Source organism: Muntiacus reevesi, chromosome 3 (genome assembly GCF_963930625.1).
Source record: "Muntiacus reevesi chromosome 3, mMunRee1.1, whole genome shotgun sequence".
Lineage (NCBI taxonomy): Eukaryota > Metazoa > Chordata > Mammalia > Artiodactyla > Cervidae > Muntiacus > Muntiacus reevesi.
In genome coordinates, this window is record NC_089251.1 from 119,854,026 (window position 1) to 119,872,914 (window position 18,889).

The 18,889-nt window shown below is 42.8% G+C and overlaps 1 protein-coding gene across 1 annotated transcript in view; it reads left to right on the plus strand.

Moving 5' to 3' along the window:
- Positions 1-18,889, plus strand: part of DNER (delta/notch like EGF repeat containing) — a 384,143-nt gene that overhangs the window by 356,904 nt on the left and 8,350 nt on the right. Inside the window, exon 13 of the mRNA XM_065928909.1 lies at positions 7,406-7,537. Coding sequence (XP_065784981.1) covers positions 7,406-7,537 — 132 coding nt within the window. The remainder of the gene's footprint in view (positions 1-7,405; positions 7,538-18,889) is intronic.

Consider the following 18,889-nt stretch of genomic DNA (forward strand, 5'->3'; position numbering starts at 1 on the left):
ATACTAATTTCTCCAACTCTACTCCATTGCTACATGGATCACTGTAGTCTTCTCTCTTGTTTATCTGGAAATTCCCACACCCACAGTAAGATTCCTGGCTAGTACCATCCAGCAGCATTTTCCTTGTTTAATTCCTGCATACATGTAGAGCAGAGTCAGAATTCTTAACTTGTATCCTTGTGGGAAACAGCTTTATACTCAGTGCTGGTGTCTAGCTCCTTTTGCCTTCGGTCCTGCCAACTCTGCCCATCCCAAGGTCACTTAGGTCAGCACTGCCCCTCACCCCTCAGGGAGCTTTGGGTCATACATTTGTAAATACTCTTGGATGATTTTCTTCACAGTCTGCATTCTTTTCCGGGATCTTCCAACTAGAAGGCTTGCTTTTATTTTTCCTATTGAAGTACAAGTCTCAAGTACCATTTCTTGAAAAGGCTGCCTTTCCTAGACAGAATTGCTTCAAAACCTTTGTCAAAAATCAGTTGGCGATATTCATGTGAATTCTCCCTTCTGTTTCATTGATCTGTGTGTCTGTTCCTCTGCCATTGCAACTCCATCTTTATTACCATGCATGCTCCATCACTCAGTTATGTCTGACTCTTTGCAGGCCCCATGGACTGAAGCCTGCCAGGCTCCTCTGTCCATGGAATTTTCCAGGCAATAGTACTGAGGTGGTTTGCCATTTCCTACTCTAGGGGATCTTCTCAACCCAAGGATTGAACCCACATCGCCTGCATCTGGCAGGTGTGTTTTTGAGCCACCTGAGAAGCGTTATTACCATAGTTGTATAATATCGAAACCAGGCAGAATGATCTTCACAATTACTCTTTTTCTTTCAAAACTGTTTGACATATACTAGTTTCTTTGTCTTTTCATAAAAATTTTAAAATAATATTCTCTATATCTCCAAAAGTTTTTGATGAAGTATTGATAAAAATTCTGTTAAAATTTGTATATTAATTTGGAGAGAGTTGATACCATTAGTATTTGGAGCCTTCCAATCCATGAACAACAACAACAAATCCATGAACACACATGATGCTCCATATATTTAGATCTTTGGTTTCTTTCATCAGCATTTTATATTTTTCAGCATGTAACTCCCATACATGTACAGCTAAAGGTTTCTTTTTTGAGTGATTATAAATAGAATTGTAGTTTGGTGTGCACGTGTTCATTGCTAGTGTGCAGATATACAATTGATTTTTGTATGTTTATCTTGTGTCCTCTAACTTTGATGAGCTCATTCACTTTAGGATTTCAAAGGTAGATTCCTTGGGATTTTATACATAGATAATGATATTTTCTAAAAGTAGGGACATTTTTATTTCTTTCTTTTTGATATGTATAAGTTTTCTTTTCCTTTATTGTCTTATTACACTGACTATAACATCTCACACAAGTTTGAATAAGAACAGTGGTAGTAGACATTTTTACTTTGTTCCCAGGATTAGGGGGAAAGCATTCAGTATTTCACCATTAAGTATAATGTTGTGCATGTACACATGAACTCAGCTGTGTCTGACTCTTTTTCGAACTCATGGACTGTTGCCCGCCAGGCCCCTCTCTCCCTGGAATTTCCCAGGCGAGAATACTGGAATGGGTTGCTATTTCCTTCTCCAGGGAATCTTCCTGACCCAGAGATCAAACCCATGTCTCCTGCAAGTGGATTCTTTATCACTGTGTCACCTGGGAAGTCCCAAGTATAATGTTAGCTATAGATTTTTTAGATTTATTCCTATCAAGTTGAGGAGGTAGCTCTATATTCCTTGTTTGCTGATAGCTTTAGTTATGAATAGCTGTTGAATTCTTCCAAATGCTTTTTCTGCATCAACTGATGTTATCATATGATTTTTCTTCTTTAACCTATTAATATGATGGATTATATTGATTGATTCTCAAATATTGAATTCATATCTTGTCTCTCTGGAATAAACACCATTTTGTCATAGTGTACAATTCTTTTTCTATATCACTGAATCCTGTCCTCTAATATTTTGTTCAGAATTTTTGTGCCTGTATTCATGAGGGGTATTTGTAGTTTTCTCTTTTTATTAATATTGTCTTTGACATTTTTATATTTAGAAGTTCCACTCGCTTTTTTTTTTATATCTTCCATTTTTATCTTCATCTTCCCCATGATTTCCCTTCACATTTTGAACAAATTTCTTATTTATTCACCATCATCTGTTGCTGATATTTCTGGATCTCTGAATTTTGACTGACTTCCCTTCTGGGTATGCATCCCATGTTCCTGCTCTTTTTGCACATCTGGTATTTGTTTGTCTGAATGGTCATTGTGAGTCATTAAGTTTTTGAGTAATTGAATTTCTTTTAAAAATACAGGCCTTCTTTGTGGCGAGTAGGTAAGTTACGTGCTGACCCGATTGATTCTTTCAAAGTTTGTTTTGTATTTTGGAAGGTGAAACTCTAGTAGCATTTACCGTAGGGATAGTTACATCCTACTACTTAGGTGTGACCTTTTCCTCTGTGAATGCCCGGGGCGGGGGTGGTGGGGAGGTCCGTGAAATGTCTGTATTCCAACTTGTGAAGGTTTAAATGCTTCCCAGTCCTCTGTGAGCTGTGGGTACTGTCCATCTTTCCTCCCCTTTGCTCTGCCGTGGCGTTCCATCCGGCTCAGGCACAGTGCTCAACAATAAACGCGAGGGCTGCAGCGTTTCTCTGCTGCCCCTTTCCTGTGTGGCTCCGTCTTCTGTGGTGGTCTGTCCTACAAATTACAGCTACCTGAGTGCTAGGTCTCTTCAATCGTGTCTACCTCTCTGCGACGCTGTGGGCTGTAGCCCGCCAGGCTCCTCGGGCCATGGGATTCTCCAGGCAAGAATACTGGAGTGGGTTGCCGTGCCCTTCTCCAGGGGATCTTCCCAGCCTAGGGGTTGAACCCATGTCTCGTATGCCTCCTGCACTGGCAGGCAGGTTCTTTACCATTAGCACCACCTGTGAAGCCTGAACCGCTCCAAATTCCAATTATGCCCCTCAGTTCAGCAAAACCACTGTGTTCTAAGTTGGTTCCAGGCAGAAAGCCAGGATGGTGTTGGTACTCTGCTGTTTTCTTTCTCTTCTCTCAGCAATCAGTTAGGCACTGCCTGTTGTCTAATGTTTTAAAGGTTTTTTAAAAATATATATATATATTTTGTTCACTTGTTTAATTATTTACAGTGGGAAGGCAAGTCAGGTTCCAGATACTCCATCACTGTTGAAGTTCCTAGTAATTATTTAGATTCATTTCATGTGAAGTAAAATGCTTGTAAAGTATGAAGGAGTTATGGTTAAAGCACCTGTTCCAGTGCCTGGCACATAGTAGGCTGAAATTTTTTAATACTGGATATTATGGCTATAATAATTTTCATTGATATCATTCAGTGGAGTCTCTATTAACTCAGGAATTTACTGACAGCAGTGACTTTTGATTTCTTATCTTTCTCATTTTAATTTATCCAAGGGAAGCATACAGAATTAAACAGTACAGTTGTAAATTTGCATAAATACTACCAAAAGTGATACCTACTATACAGACTGCCTCTTAGAAAGTAGTAGATTGAAAAGCAATTGGAAAAGATTTAAAGCTCAGACTGATTTCTAGCCTTAGTCAAGTAAAAATTTCATTTCCTATTCTCTTTGCAAATGTTATTCAAGCACAACGATGATTTAAAAGTAATTGGTTTTCCCCACTCAAATAAAAAACGTAAGCAACTCAAGAAAAAAGTAATCTGGCTCAAGCCAGCAAAAGCATAAAGATTTATTAAGTAAACTATGAGTGGAGAAAGATGATATAATGTACTGAAGACTCTTTTACTAAAATAAGCTAGAATGCATATTGCTTGGAGATCAAATGGTGAGGTGTTGAAATGTACATAAAAATATAATACTCCTAATACAAAGAAACACAAATGAAACCCAATTTACTCCCTATGTGCCCAGTTGCTCAGTCATGTCTGACTCTTTGTGGCCCCATGGACTGTAGCCCACCAGGCTCCTCTGCCCATGGAATTTTCCAGGCAAGAATACTGGACCAGGGTGCCATGCCCTCCTCCAGGGCATCTTCCCAACCCAGGGATCTAACCCATGTCTCTTGTGTCTCCTGTATTGGCAGGAGGATTCTTGACCACTAGCACCACCTGGAAAGCCCATTATTTGTAATAAATCTTCACATACTTTACATAAAACTAATAACAAAGTGCATTATTACTCTGAAGCAAAGAGAGCAATCATCTTTGAATTTCTCCTGATTGAAATTTTCCTTGAGTGGCTCCATCATCAGAATCACCACGTATTCCTCCCCCAAGCATGCAACACTATGAAGACCTCAACTGTAGCCAATTAAGGGATAACAATTCAAGTAGAAATGTTGGCATGTTCATCTGTAAAATAGGCCAGTGGAGTAAATCTCAAGATATCGCTGGACTGTGAACTGCTCTGAGATTCTTACCGAGTACCTATGCTGTGGAAATAGCTGCTGGCTATTTGGGCTCCTGACTGGCATGGAACTTTATCATAAACTAATGCCACTGAACCCCAAGTGTAGCTCTAAGAACGCGGTGGTGATGAAAACCAGATTGAGATAGGTTTGGGACTCTCTCTGGGTCCTGGTTCTTTGGTTCCTGGGTCTTAGAGAGTTGATAAATGTCTATAGAATAAGTTAATCCTATTTTCCCCTGCCATTCTCTATTCCTACCAAGTCCTTCCAAATTAGTGAGTGTCAAAAAGAGATAAATCTGAGGATCTTGGACTTTTCTCAACTATTTTACAGCCACTTGGAGCTCCAAGGGCCAAAACATGCATTAGGGCTGCTCTGGACCTGAACTTGGCATTTATCTCCCCAGGAAAGATCTGGATCTGAGCAGGACTGGACTGACAGCTCTAGGACTGCCCAGAACTCAGGGAATTAGAAATGTTTGACACTGATGTTAACCTTCTGGAGCAAGTGGGGCTTTCGAGTTTTGCTAGGCTAGCAACCCATTCCAGTGTTCTCTCATGGAGAATCCCACAGACAGAGGGGCCTGGTGGGTTACAGACCACGGGGTCGTAAAGAGTTGGACAGGACTGATCGACTAACACTTTCACTTTCAGGCTGTGGAAAGTAGGGAGAAGTCAGGTCATTTCTGTAGCTATTGCTGCAAAGGTGGCAAAACATCTTATTTCAGAATTTGCAGTATTCAGATAGCCAGGGAAAGAAAGCTATTGTTTAGCAAATACCTCAATCAAGCTTGTCTCGCTAAATGGATGGAAAGCAGTACTGATGTGTATATTTGCGGGGCCTTTGATTTCATCCTTTTATTGTTTCTCAGCAGGTTCTTGTTTACATGTCTCTTCAACTAGTCTATACCATGTAATGCCATTTGTAACAGTTTAGTCTATGCACTTTTCCAGTCAGAGTGATTGCCCCATTAATAGCAAGACAACCTTTGAAATAGGTTAGTAAGAGGCAATCAATTTCATGTCTTTCCTATTGACATAAATGACTGTATTTATTGCAGGAAACAAATTCACTTAGACACTGCTGAATTACAATCAACCTAGTAGGACCTGGACGTAGTAAATGTTTCATTTGACAGATTTTACTTTAAAAATAGATGCCAGGTGTGAAAAAAGTGTGAAATGAAACAGACCCAAACTATTTTTGGTTTGAGATTTTGCCTCTAAAATGGTCTGTGAGCGACACATGGTGGTTTGATAAATGCAAGGTAAACCTATGGCAGATAGAAAAACACTTTAACACTAATTAAATTAAAGCCTGGAAGCAATTACCCAAATGCATACTGAGACATTGCCTTTGAAGATTGACAAAATATTTGATTTTGCTCCTTTGCTTTAGTTATGACGGTAGCAGTGCTCAGAGATATTTTTTTTTTAATATCACGTTTTTCATTTATCTCAGCAAATGGAGGTGTATTTAGGTAGCTTGGGACTGACATGCACACACTTCTATGTTTAAAATGAATAACCAACAGGAGCCTACTATATATATAGCACAAGGAATTCTGTTCAATGTTTTGTGTCAGCCTGGATGGGAGGGGTGTTTGGGAAAGAATGGATATATGTATATGTATGGGTGAGTCCCTTTGCTATCCACCTGAAACTGTCACAGTATTATTAATCAGCTATACTTCAATACAAAATAAAACATTATTTGAGAAAAGACAGCAAGAGGTTTCTACAAAAAAAGCTTGGTTTTTCTCATTTTCAAACTTTTAAGTAACTGCCTCAATTTGAAGTATCCTGTATTCAGTTTTGATGTCACCTCTTTTAGAGGTGTACTTATTTAGTGTTGACTCATAGTCTGACTTTAAATCATGCAAAGACAGCTTCGTATTGATAACTTCTAATAACAAGGTATTGCTTGTAAGTTGGCTTTCGACCACAGTGACATCAGCCCATGTTCTGGCTTGTTAGTTTAAACCAGGCTTTCTCTGAGAGGGGCAAGGATGCCCCCAGATGTTGGGAGTAACAGTGAGGAGCCCCAGGTCACGATTTTTGTTATGGATGGACCCAAGCAGTGGTGAGCTCCCCTCGGGCACTGTTCCCAAGGGAAGATGGGTTAAAGCCTGGGCTCCCCTGAGAGATCACAGCTTTCTTTCCTTAGGTGGGCTTGATGCTCTTCCTAAAGCGGATCCCGGGGTTTGGAAAGGAGATTGCATTTGTATTACTGACTCAGGCTAGGCACACAGCTGCGCCCTAGAACTATCCAGAAAATGTCAGATGACATGCACAGTCAAACACTTGGCTTCAAAAAAAATCATAAACTGTGAGTTTTTTGGCTTTCTGGAGCTTCAGAAAAATAAATAAGAAGATTCAGCTGATTCCATCCAAAACAAAACGATTTCTTTAATAAAATCAGGAACCCAGGTTTGTTTCTCCGATAAACCATGAAAGGATTACTCAGACATGGGAATCAGCTTCAGATCACGAATTTGATAGATTAAAGGAGATGCTTTTTACCGGCACGATTTCTTTTCTTTTTTAAGTTTTACTGGAGTAAAGGATATCTTGTCTGGAATTCTGGGAGACTTCTGCCCTTTATGCAAACAGCCGGTTGGGCTGCAATGCAGGCGAGCATGTGTGCGCAGTCACCTCAGTCGTGTCCAACTCTCTGCGACACTATGAACCGTAGCCCACCAGGCTCTTCTGTCCATGGGATTCTCCGGGCAAAAATACTGGAGTGGGTTGCCCTGCCCTCCTCCAGGGGATCTTCCCAACCCAGGGATCAAACCCACATCTCTTATGTCTCCTGCATTGGCAGGTGGATTCTTTACCACTAACGCCCCTTGGAAAGTCCATGGAGAGCATGAGCCTAGCCAAAGATCTTTGCTGATCTCACCAGAGAAGTGACGGGGGTCAGAGCCACTGGGGCAGCTAGCTGGCTCACTGCTGCTTTGCTTTATCTCCTTAGGGGAAGAGTGTGACATCGACATCAATGAATGTGACAGTAACCCCTGCCATCACGCCGGCACCTGCCTGGACCAGCCCAATGGTTACACCTGCCACTGCCCGCATGGCTGGGTAGGCGCAAACTGTGAAATCCGTGAGTATTCCTGCAGCTCCGCCCCTGTGGTTTTCCATTCCATTTTCATTCAATGAGAAGAAGAGGCTGACTGTGTTCAGCCAGCCCCACGTCAATCTTAGAAGGGCCAGTGAGGCCCAGAGCGTTAGTTACCCTGAGCCCCCTGTGCCTCCCAGGTCCCGGTTGAATATTTTTGCTCACTGCTTTCTGCTGCTCCCCCTCCTTTCTGAGCCTGAACCCAGCCTTCCCACCGGGATGAGAATGCGCCGATGTCATCCCGAGTTCACGGCTGCAAGACAGCCAAAAATGTGCTTAGCAGAGAAGCATTAGAATCTGATCCAAAAAGAGAATCTTTGTGTTGAAAGCATAAATTAAACATACACACACACACACACACACACAAAGAACGTAAGTTCACTTCGCATTTGTGTCTTCAAATGTATTAGGTTCCATCAGTTGCCCGGAGAGAAGTCCAGGGAGGATGGGCATCACACAAAACCTGAAAAACATTTTGAGCTGCTTAGAGCAAGGTGTTCTCTACAGATGGACTCACAGAAGTTCAACAGTGTCAGAATCAGGACTATGTATGTTAATAAGAAAGTCAGGTAGCTACTAGGATGGAGGTGAAAATGAGAACTGCACTGGAATTGGGTTGTTGTTTTATCAATTGCTAAAAACTCAACTTTGAATGGTGTTTTTCTTCTCATTTAAATTAAGCAGGGCAGTTGAGTTTGCATGTTTCTCCGGGGCCTTCTCGCCTCTTCTTCATCAGGCAGAGACTCTGCTATGTGAGTTTGGAAAGAGGCAGCTATGTAGACCTGTCTGTCAGTCTCGCTCCCAGGCTGGCCTGCCTGCTGCCGCTTCTCCTCCAGGTTGCAGTGTTTCAAGAACAGACCCCTCACTGGTGGTCCAGCACGGGCTTGTCTGCTAATTCTTAGTGTGTGTCTGAAGTGGGGTGTGGTCAGCATCCGGAAACCTTTTTATCTACAAATATGGACCATATGCTTCAGCATCAACTTGACCGGTAAAAGTATTTGCATTCCTATCTACTCATTCTTTGTTTCTCATCTTGGCTCGGGGCTTGACAGAGGAAGAAATGAATTCTTTTTAGGACTCCCCCATCAATCTTTTCAAATACTCATCCTCAATCTTTTCGAATACCCATATACAGAATGGTCTTAGGGATCCTTGGTCACAATAGGTGAGAAACTTTCTGTTGTTGAAGAAAGGGAAGGAGAGATTCCAGTGGTACAAATGCTAAGGACTACGATTCAGTGAAGGATATTAAGACTAAAGTAGGTCAGGGATGATTAAGTCCTGTCTGGTGAGATCTACTGAAGGAAAGGATCCCAGATTTGGGCCAACAGGCCCTTGGTTCTTGCCCTGGCGCTGGCACTTCTTGTGTTAGTTGTGCTGAGCCTCGGAGTACTTATTCATTACTGATAAGTACATAAGTACTTATTCAGAGTACTTATGAAAGTGGGGCCCATTTTCATTCTAAAATTTGGTAATTCTGTGAAATGACAAATTTCATGCCTCATGGCAGATCTATGTATAATTTAAAATTTCTAGTTGTGAAAATAAATATATAGGAGAGGAAGGTATGGATAAGAACTCAGAAACACAAAGGATACCCTTGAGAAGTTTTGAAGTATAATCATATCATTATTTTTAAAAAAAAATCTAAATTTTGCTTCTTTCTGGTGATGATATTATAGGCAAAAGATAAACATGGATGGAATGATCAGGATGAAAGGTGATCTCATGTTCTAGTGACATCATATTCTAGCTCTGTGATCTGGACAAATAATTATATCTCAGCCTCATCTTTCTCACTTGTAAAATGGTGATAGAAAAGTTGCTGGGAGGATTAAGATTAAGGATCCTTTGTGCAGATCTCTGCTCTGCAGCAGTAGACACTAAATAGATGCTAGTTGCCTTTTCTCTTTCTTTCTATGCTACTGTAGCTCTTATACCTTGAGCCACCTGGTGAGGACTTGCCTTTGACAATCACGTTTTTAGAGGATATATGCCCAGGGCAGAGGCCACTCTGAGTGTGTGGATGTGTTGGGCACATCCCAGTACACACTGGCTTCCCCATTCTCCCAGAATAGCACTTTCCATTCGATGATCTCACTTGCACCTCTCCATTCAGTCAAAGGTGTTAAAAATAAATGTTATCACAAATAAGGCTCTGTCGGGTCCCAGTATGGGTTGCTTCCATCCATGACCTGACTGTAAGAAGGGAGAATGAATGTGTAAGATTCGTCATGACACACAGGTGGAGCTGGTGACCAGTGCCAAGATAAATGGACCTGAGTCAAAAGAACAGATCTAAGGGCCAGGAATGAAAGGAAAGTTTGGGCCACGAGTGGGCAGAGATTATATGAGTTCTGTAGTTCTCTGTGAGCCATGGGACCCATGGTCTCTGAGTTTCTTTCTAACCTGGAACATCTGTGATTTTTCTGAATTGGCTGGAAACCGGGAGGAGGGTGCCTGAAAGATACAAGGTCAGGTTGGTAAATCTCAACAGGAATGCTTAGAAGGAGAATAATGGTTCTGCTAGAGTTACAGACAGTCCTGCTGATTGAGAATCAGCCAGTTCTATACACTGAGTCAATCCTAAAGGAAATCAACCCTGAATATTCATTGGAAGGACTGATGCTAAAGCTGAAGTTCCAATACTTTGGCCACTTGATGCAAAGATCCAACTCGTTGGAAAAGACCCTGATTCTGGGAGGGGTTGAAGGCAAAAGGAGAAGGCAGCAGAGGATGAGATGGTTGGACAGCATCACCAACTCAATGGAAATGAATTTGAGTAAACTCCAGGAGATAGTGAAGAACAGAGAAGCTTGGAGGGCTGCAGTCCATGGGATCGCAAAGAGTTGGACACAACTTAGTGACTGAACAACAACAACAACGTATATTGAACAGTTGAATCTATTATTAAGCCACTGAATTAATAACATTCTGTGGTTGAGAAGTAGGGGAACGGGATATCTTGGATGCGTGCTTTCAGTGAATAATCCAGGGCCTCCTATTGTCAGGTGTCAAGCATTGTGGTTTGTGTTCAGTCATGCATAGTGCCCAGAATATAAAGGTTAAGGAAGCAGCCCTTGCCTTCAGGCTCTTATTATCCAAGGGTCGATCCTCACATGTGATGGCAGTTGCTCTATAAGACTTCACTCAGGCAGCTCCAGGAGCCCAGGCAAGGAGCAAGGTTGGCTGTCTGGGGCTTCCTCTTCCCCAAATGCATGGAATTTAGCAATGGTTGAAGAAACCCATCAAACAGTGAGATGAGCAGTCTTTATTGTACAAATAGATTCAGTTCTTTGGTTCCCATTTTTGTATAAACTAGGATTCTTAAAAAAAAAAAAAAAACTGATTTAGAATTAACATATATACACTACAATATATAGACTTCCCTAGTGGCTGAAGAATCTACCTGCCAATGGAGGAGATGTGGGTTCAATCCCTGGGTTGTGAAGATCCCCCAGTGAAGGAAATGACAATCCCCTCCAGTATTCTTGCCTGGGAAATCCCATGGACAGAGGAGCCTGTTAATGGTCTGTACACCTAGAACTAGCGCAACATTGAAAATCAACCATACTTCAATAAGAAGTCAAAATAAAATGAATTAATCTTCCTCCCCATCAATACACCCCTCACTTCACTCCCCAAAGGTAATAAGTGTTACCCATTTATTATGGATTCTTTCAGATGATTTTAGTCACTATATAAATCCCATTTTATGGTAGCTCAGATGGTAAAGAATATGCCTGAAATGCAGGAGACCTGGGTTCAATCCCTTGGTCAGAAAGTTCCCCTGGAGAAGGAAGTGACAACCCACTCCAGTCTTCTTGCCTGGAGAATTCCATGGACAGGGGAGCGTGGTGGGCTACAGTCCATTGGGTTGCAGAGAGTCAGACACGACTGAGCAGCTAACACTGTCACTTTCATCCACACTGTCGGCATCTTGCATTTATCCTTAATATATCTTGAATGCTTCTCCATGTTGACTTAGTACAGATCTTCCTCAATTTTTAACATCACACAGTGCTTAAATTTCTTAAATGCTCTAAAATTTATTTAATAAGACCCCTGTTGATCAACAAATAACTTATTTGCAGGTTTTCGGTATTAAAAAGAATAGTAGAGTGAAAATTCTTATATATGCACTTACTTGTGTGAGAATATCAGAATATCAGTAGGATAAATTCTCAAAAATGGACTAGTCAAATGAAGGGGTCCTTGAATTTTTCACGAGCACTTATTTATAAATTGACTCTTTGCAAATAAAACTTCTCCTCTTGGCAGCAATGGTGTTGGGGTCTGAGGTTGATTTGCAAATCCCACTTAATCCATAATTACTTTATTAAATACTCTGAACACCACTGACCTCTGGGGAGCAATTGTGGCTAGATGTGGTTTGCAACCATCACCATCATCTTTCTTCAGAACTCTTTTCATCTTGCAAAACAGTAACTTCCCATACTTCCTCCCCTAGCCCCTGGCAGTCAACTACCTACCTTCCTTCTTGTTTTCTTCCTTTCTCCCTTTTTTTGTTCCTTCCTTCCTTCCTTCCATCACCCATCCCCCACTCCAGCCTCTAGTAACTACCATTCCACTGTGGGTTTTTTTTTTCCTTTATGTTGCCCATGTAACTGACATCATCAGTATTTATCTTTCCGTGTCTGGTCTGTTTCCCTCAGCAGAATGTCCTCCAGTTCATCTTCGTGGTTGTAAATGGCAGGGGCATCTTTTCAAAGATGCAAATCTGAACCCTCAGACCCTCCTTCCCACCATGGTTTCCACGCCAAGCTGCTATTAAAGTACATTGATGACTAAAGACCGAAGGCCATGCTGTTGCCTGTTGGGGGCTGCAGGCCTGCCCCTGCACTGAGGGGAGCTGCCCCCTCCTCACTCGGCCACTCTCCGGCTCGCTACCCGGGGGCAAGCAGCCACCCTATCCCCCTTCCAACCCCTCACTCTGCTCGCCACACCTCCCAGGTCTTTGCCTGGGTCAGCCTCCCCTTCTCTCCCTCCATCCCTGGCTAATATGTGCTCCTCCTTAGAGCCCTGCTTGCTGTGGACCCCATCGTGAAAGCTCTCCTCATTCCCCAGTTAGATGGCACAGCTTTTGTCTCCTCCCGAGGCACTGTCGCCTTGGTCCCTCAGGGCTTAGCTTGCTTGCACTTCCACATCTCTGAAAAGACTAGGGGACCCATGTGCACACTATTCTCTAAGTTTTCCCTTGCTCCTCATCCCAGGCATCCAGTGTGAGGCTTAGGACATAGTACATGATGTTGTTGTTCAGTCTTTAAGTCACGTCCAACTCTTTGTGACCCCATGGATTGCATCACGCCAGGCTTTCCTGTCCTTCACCATCTCCCGGAGTTTGCTCAAACTCATGACCATTGAGTCAGTGATAATGTTTAACTATCTCATTGTCTGCCTGCCCCTTCTCCTCTTGCCCTCAATCCTTCCCAGCATCAGGGTCTCTTCCAATGAGCTGGGTCTTTGCATTAGGTGGCTAAAGTATGGGAGCTTCAGCCTCAGTCGATACACAGTACATAGCAGTTGCTTACTGATAATTCTTCAGTAATGGGATCACTGAGGGATTCGAGCGCTGCCTTCTGTTCCCTCCCCTCCTGCCTCTTCTGAAGGTTAGCAAGGGTGTTCACTTTTCCCAGTCTCATTGACTGCTTTGGTTGTCAAGCTAACTTTTAGCTACAGAAAACATAAAGAAATTGAAATTCCTCCTCACAGTTATTCTAGGCAATAGGTGGTTCCAAAATTCTCTAGTTATCTAAGTGATATCTACCTAAAACACAATTTTACTCCCTTTCAAACTTTTTTAAAGTATGATTGGGGCATAGAGTTGGATTATTGTAATGTTGAATACTTTGCTTTGAGAAGTAACCAAGATCATTCTGTTTATTTTGAGATTGTACCCAAGTACTGCTTTTCGGACTCTTTTATTGACTGTGAGGGCTACGGCATTTCTTCTAAGGGATTCTTGCCCACAGTAGTAGATATAATGGTTATCTGAATTAAATTCACCCATTCTAGTCCATTTTAGTTCATTGTTTTCCTAAGATGTCGATGTTCACTCTTACCATCTCCTTCTTGTGATTCGTCGCTCAGTCGTGTCTGACTCTTTGCTACCCCATGGACTGCAGCCTACCACACTCCTCTGTTTGTGGGATTCTCCAGGCCAGAATACTGGAGTGGGCTGCCGTTTTGTTCTCCAGGGCATCTCCTTCTTGACCACATACAATTTACCTTGATTCATGGACCTCACATTCCTGGTTCCCATGCAGTATTGTTCTTTACAATGTCGGACTTTAATTTCACCACCAGATGCATCCACAATTGAGCATTGTTTCCATTTTGGCCCAGCCTCTTCATTCCTTCTGGAGCTATTAGTAATTGCCCTCCCCTCTCCCCCAGTAGCATATTGGACACCTTCCAACCTGGGGGGCTCATTTTCTGGTGTCATATCGTTTTGTCTTTTCATACTGTTCATGGAGTTCTTGCGGCAGGAATAGTGGAGTGGTTTGCCATTCCCTCCTCCAGTGGACCACGTTTTGTTAGAACTCTTCACTGTGGCCCATCTGTCTTGAGTGACCCTGCACGGCATGGCTCATAGCTTCATTGAGTTAGACAAGCCTCTTCGCCATGACAAGGCTGTGATCCATGAAGGGGTTTTAAATACAGAGGTGGACAAATTAAATAATCTGACTAGGTTCACCTAGGTAAGTAAAAGAAACACAGATACAGGAGATATATTTTATTGTATTTTATTAATTTTTTTAGGAGATATATTTTAGAATTAAATTTACCAATCAATAAAGGTCTCTTTTTGGTGGAGGAGAGATGGTCAGTGGGTCAGCATGGTGGCTGACTGTGTTTTTACCTTGAGCAGAGGCTCTGAGTCCAGCCCCAATGTAGCTCCTATTTTAGGACCCATTGAAATCTTAAAGGCAACAGCTCTTGAGAAAATAACAAACCTCAAGCAAATTGAGTTTGTGCTGAAATGCAGATGCTCCCTGAGACCCAGGAGTGTGACAGTTTCCCTGAATAGCTTGTGTGTGCGTTCCTGGTCATGTACCTGCCCGGGCTGGTGAGGTCATGCCGTCCAGTGTGTTCTGGTGCATGGATCTTCCCTGATCTCTGCAGTAGCCGACACAGTAAATGATTCCTGCCGTCGGACTCCTGGGATGTGGTGCAGCGATCTGGGAGTGGCAGCTGCAGCCACCTGCTACTGATATATCCTCTGCCTTGCAGACCAAATGTTGGATTTATTCAGATCCAGCCCGGCTACCAACCCGATTACTGTGCAAAGCAGCCATATTCACTTATCAGACAAGTTTTAGATGACAGTTTAAGGTGGAAAGAGCAAGGAGAAAGGGCTGAGGGGGAGAAACAGAGGTTTCAGGAGAAATCTGGAGAAGTTTTTTTCAAAAGTCTAAACAGCTTGGAATTCAGAGTTTGGGGAAATAGAACAGATGGTCAGAAATACAAACGGTTTAGACAGCTCATCAGGCCTGGGGCAGTGAGCCCAGCACATAACCTAGCACAGTTGTTTGTTTTTCTGCGAGAGTGGCCCTGTGCAATTGTGCACTGGCTGTGTGTATGCCATCAGTGTGATGTGGAAGCTATTTTCATGAAGGTGTGCATCAAGAATTCCCGTGGCAGCCATAGCAATCAGATCTGAGCGCTCCACCAAGCTGGAGTAGAAACAGTATTGGATGCCCTTGTGATGATGCTCAGTGAGTGTTATAGCACACTCCATGAGCCCTGGACTCCAGCCTACAACTGAATTTTTCAGAGAATGTTGAAATACTTGGAAATCAAGTGAGTCATGTTCCTTTTCAGCCAGAACGATGACTTGTCTCTCTCCATGTGCACCAGGTATTGCCAAATGAAACGGCTGCCAGTCGGGCTCGAGTCTTGGTTTCACAAAACACCTCCTCTCTTCCATTGCGAGCGTTTCTTCACAGTGATTTATGTCCTTTTCTGTCTGCCTGTGTGTGAGTTGGCTCACACAGCACGGTGAATGCACGAACGGGCAGTCTTCTTGCTGAACGGGCAGTCTTCTTGCTCCACGGGCTGTGTGAGCTTGGGGCAGGCAGACTCAAATGGCAAAACCAGTCTTCAAGGGCCGTGGTGAAAAACTCAGGAGCCAGACAATCTGGACACAAACTCATAAGTCACTTCATTTGCCCCAGTCTTCTCAAGCTCTCAGGAACCATGCAGGCTCAGGGCATGGGTCAGTTTCCCATTAGGCTTCTTGGAAAATGGTCTGCACACTCGGATCCTTGTTTGACTGTTTACTTGTGCTCTTCTGAAGGCTGTAACTTTTCAAGGGAAAGAATAGCTGATTCTGAGACTCCAGTGTCCCTGAAGATGTCCCTGGGATGAGAGTATGAGGATTCAGAGGTCCCAAGTACTTTCACCTAAAAGAGAACAGTGGAAAGAGGCCTGAGGATTTCACAGGAAGTAAAGTGTAAAGTGAAGTTGCTCAGTTGTGTCCAACTCTTTGTGACCCCATGGACTGTAGCCTGACAGGCTCCTCTGTCCATGGGATTTTCCAAGCAAGAATACTAGAGGGGGTTGCCATTCACAGGAAAACAGCCCTATTTTCACCCATACCTTGAATCTCATTTCCAGGCACCCAGAGTCCTAATGTGGAATTGATGGCCTGGAGAGGTGGTGGAGGTGGTAGAGTGGGTCAAGTAGAGAAGACGACCATTTTCCCATGGAAGTTTAGCTTCTGTTTGGTCTTAACCTAGCCCCTTTTCACCTTCGTGACTTCCTTTCAAATCCTGATCACGGTATCTGGATCATTCCATTTGTTTGCAGGTCTGTAAACAGGACGTAATTTGACACTCTTGACCTGTACCAGACACTGAGACTATGTCCCATCCATCTACTTTTTTCTTACCCGTCCAGGTTGGTGTTTTTGAGTGGGCATAGGGCAGTGCTCAGTAATCTTCAGCTCAGAGTGTGCCCTGAGGACACCATCCTCCTCCTCTGTACCCTTCCTTTGTCCACCACCACCGGGGCCACCACCACCCATCACGTGCCCGGCAGTGGACTTCTCTTCTTTATATGTTTTCTAACTTGTGCTCCCAACATGTCCATAGGGTATATGTTATAACTGTTGTCTTATAAATGAAGAAACTGATGTTCAGGGAGGTCAAGCTAGTGTTGCAGGTGGGGACTTTTCCTGGTGGTCCAGTGGTTAAGAATCCACATGCCAATGCCGGAGACATGGGTTCAATCCCTAGTCTGCGAAGATCCCACGTGCCTCAGAGCAATTAATAAGCACGTGAGCCACAACTACCCAGCTGCAGCTCTAGGGCCTGCATGTCACAACTATTGAAGCGAGCACACCCTTGAACCCATGCTCTGCAGCAAGAGAAGCCACTGTAATGAAAAGCCCTCTAATTAGAAACCCTTGCAAGGCAACTAGAGAGTAGTCCCCGTTCATTGCAACTAGAGAAAGCCCACATCCAGCAATAAAGATCCAGTGCAACCAAAAATAATAAATAAGTAAAAATTTTCAAAAATACTGCAACTGCAATGAAAGCAAGGTTAGTGTGATCCCAAAGCTCACACGCCATCCACTAGTTATGCAAGAAGATAATCTCATGGGTGTTTTCTTCAAATGACTTATTACTTATTTTTTATTATAAAGAGACTATATTCTTTTTTAAAAAAAAGCTGAAGAAGACTGAGGCATATAAAGGAGGTAAAAATCACGTGTAATCATGCTTTTCAGAGATCACCGTTGTTAGCACCCTGCTGTGTGAGGCAGAGCCTGAGAAGTTGGACCTGGAGTTACAGTCAGCACTCTCACCCAGGAAGTGGTGTCGGTTTCTAAGCTTTGTCTATAGAAAGGCGGAGAAAGACCGATATATTTTCTGGTGGTTGTGCTGATCAAATGAGATGTTTTCAAAAAGCTTAGTGTAGTAAGAAAATAACAGGTTTATCATTATCATTGCTCCATCCCGAGCTTTTCAGTATATAGATAGACGTTGGAAGCTCATCTGAAACTTCCCTGGTCACTCAGATGGTAAAGCGTCTGCCTATAATGCGGGAGACTCTGGTTCAATTTCTGGGTCGGGAAGATCTCCTGGAGAAGGAAGTGGCAACCCACTCCAGTATTCTTGCCTGGAAAATTCCATGGACAGAGGAGCCTGGTAGGCTACAGTCCATGGGGTTGCAGAGAGTTGGACACAACTGAGCGACTTCACTTTTGGAAGCTCATATGTGATTGTAGTATACCACTAGGTTCTGTTTGGTAATCTTTTTTTATCCTTTTGCTACTTGATAAGTGGCTCTCCATCTCACGAGGGCTTCTCTGGTGGCTCAGCAGTAAAAATCCATCTGCAGTGCAGGAGATGTGGGTTCGATCCCTGGGTCAGGAAGATCCCTTGGAGAAGAAAATGGCAACCCTCTCCCGTATTTTTGCCTGGGAAATCCCCTGGACAAAGGAGGCTGATGGGCTACAGTTCATGGGATCACAAAGAGTGAGACACGACTTGGTGACTAAACAACAGCAGTAAAATCATCTCACTAAGAGTTGAATATTTCGGTTGTTTCCTATTTTTCCATGTTTATGAATTGTGTTGGTGGGGTGGAGAGAGAATGTGGGGTTGAGGAACTCTAGCTATATCTGTAATATCTTTTTAAATTTTTTATTTTTTTTAAGTTAGGAAAGTATGATAACACATATACAGGAGAGTTGGAAAATACAGGACAAGGTTATATATAGTTCCACTATATATTACAGTTATTTTTTTAAGTAGATAAATTAAGATTTTTAGTTGGAATTTCAATATCAAACTCTCAGAATTAATAGAATAACTATACAGAGAAGTAGAAGAACATAGTAGACCTGCAAAGCACTGTGAACCAATTCAACCTAATTAAGATTTATACAGTTTGCATACAACGGTAGGATACAAATTCTATTCAGGTTCCCATAGACTGTAAACTGTGTGTGTGCGTATGTGTGAAGTCAACTTCAGTCGTGTCCAACTCTCTGCGACCCTAGGGGCTGTACCCTGCCAGGCTTCTCTGTCCGTGGGATTCTCCAGGCAAGGATACTGGAGTAGGTTGCCATTTCTTCTTCCAGGGGATCTTTCCAACCCAGAGATCAAACCTGGGTCTATTACATCTCCTCCATTGGCAGGCAGGTTCTTTACCACTAGCGCCACCTGGGAAGCCTTAGACTATAAACTAGAAGACACTAAAGCATTCCCAGGGATAACACAAGGTGCAGAAATGTCATGGTCTAAAGGTATTGAAATCATCCAGAGTCTCTTATCACTGTGGATTTATGTTAGAAATCAGTATCAA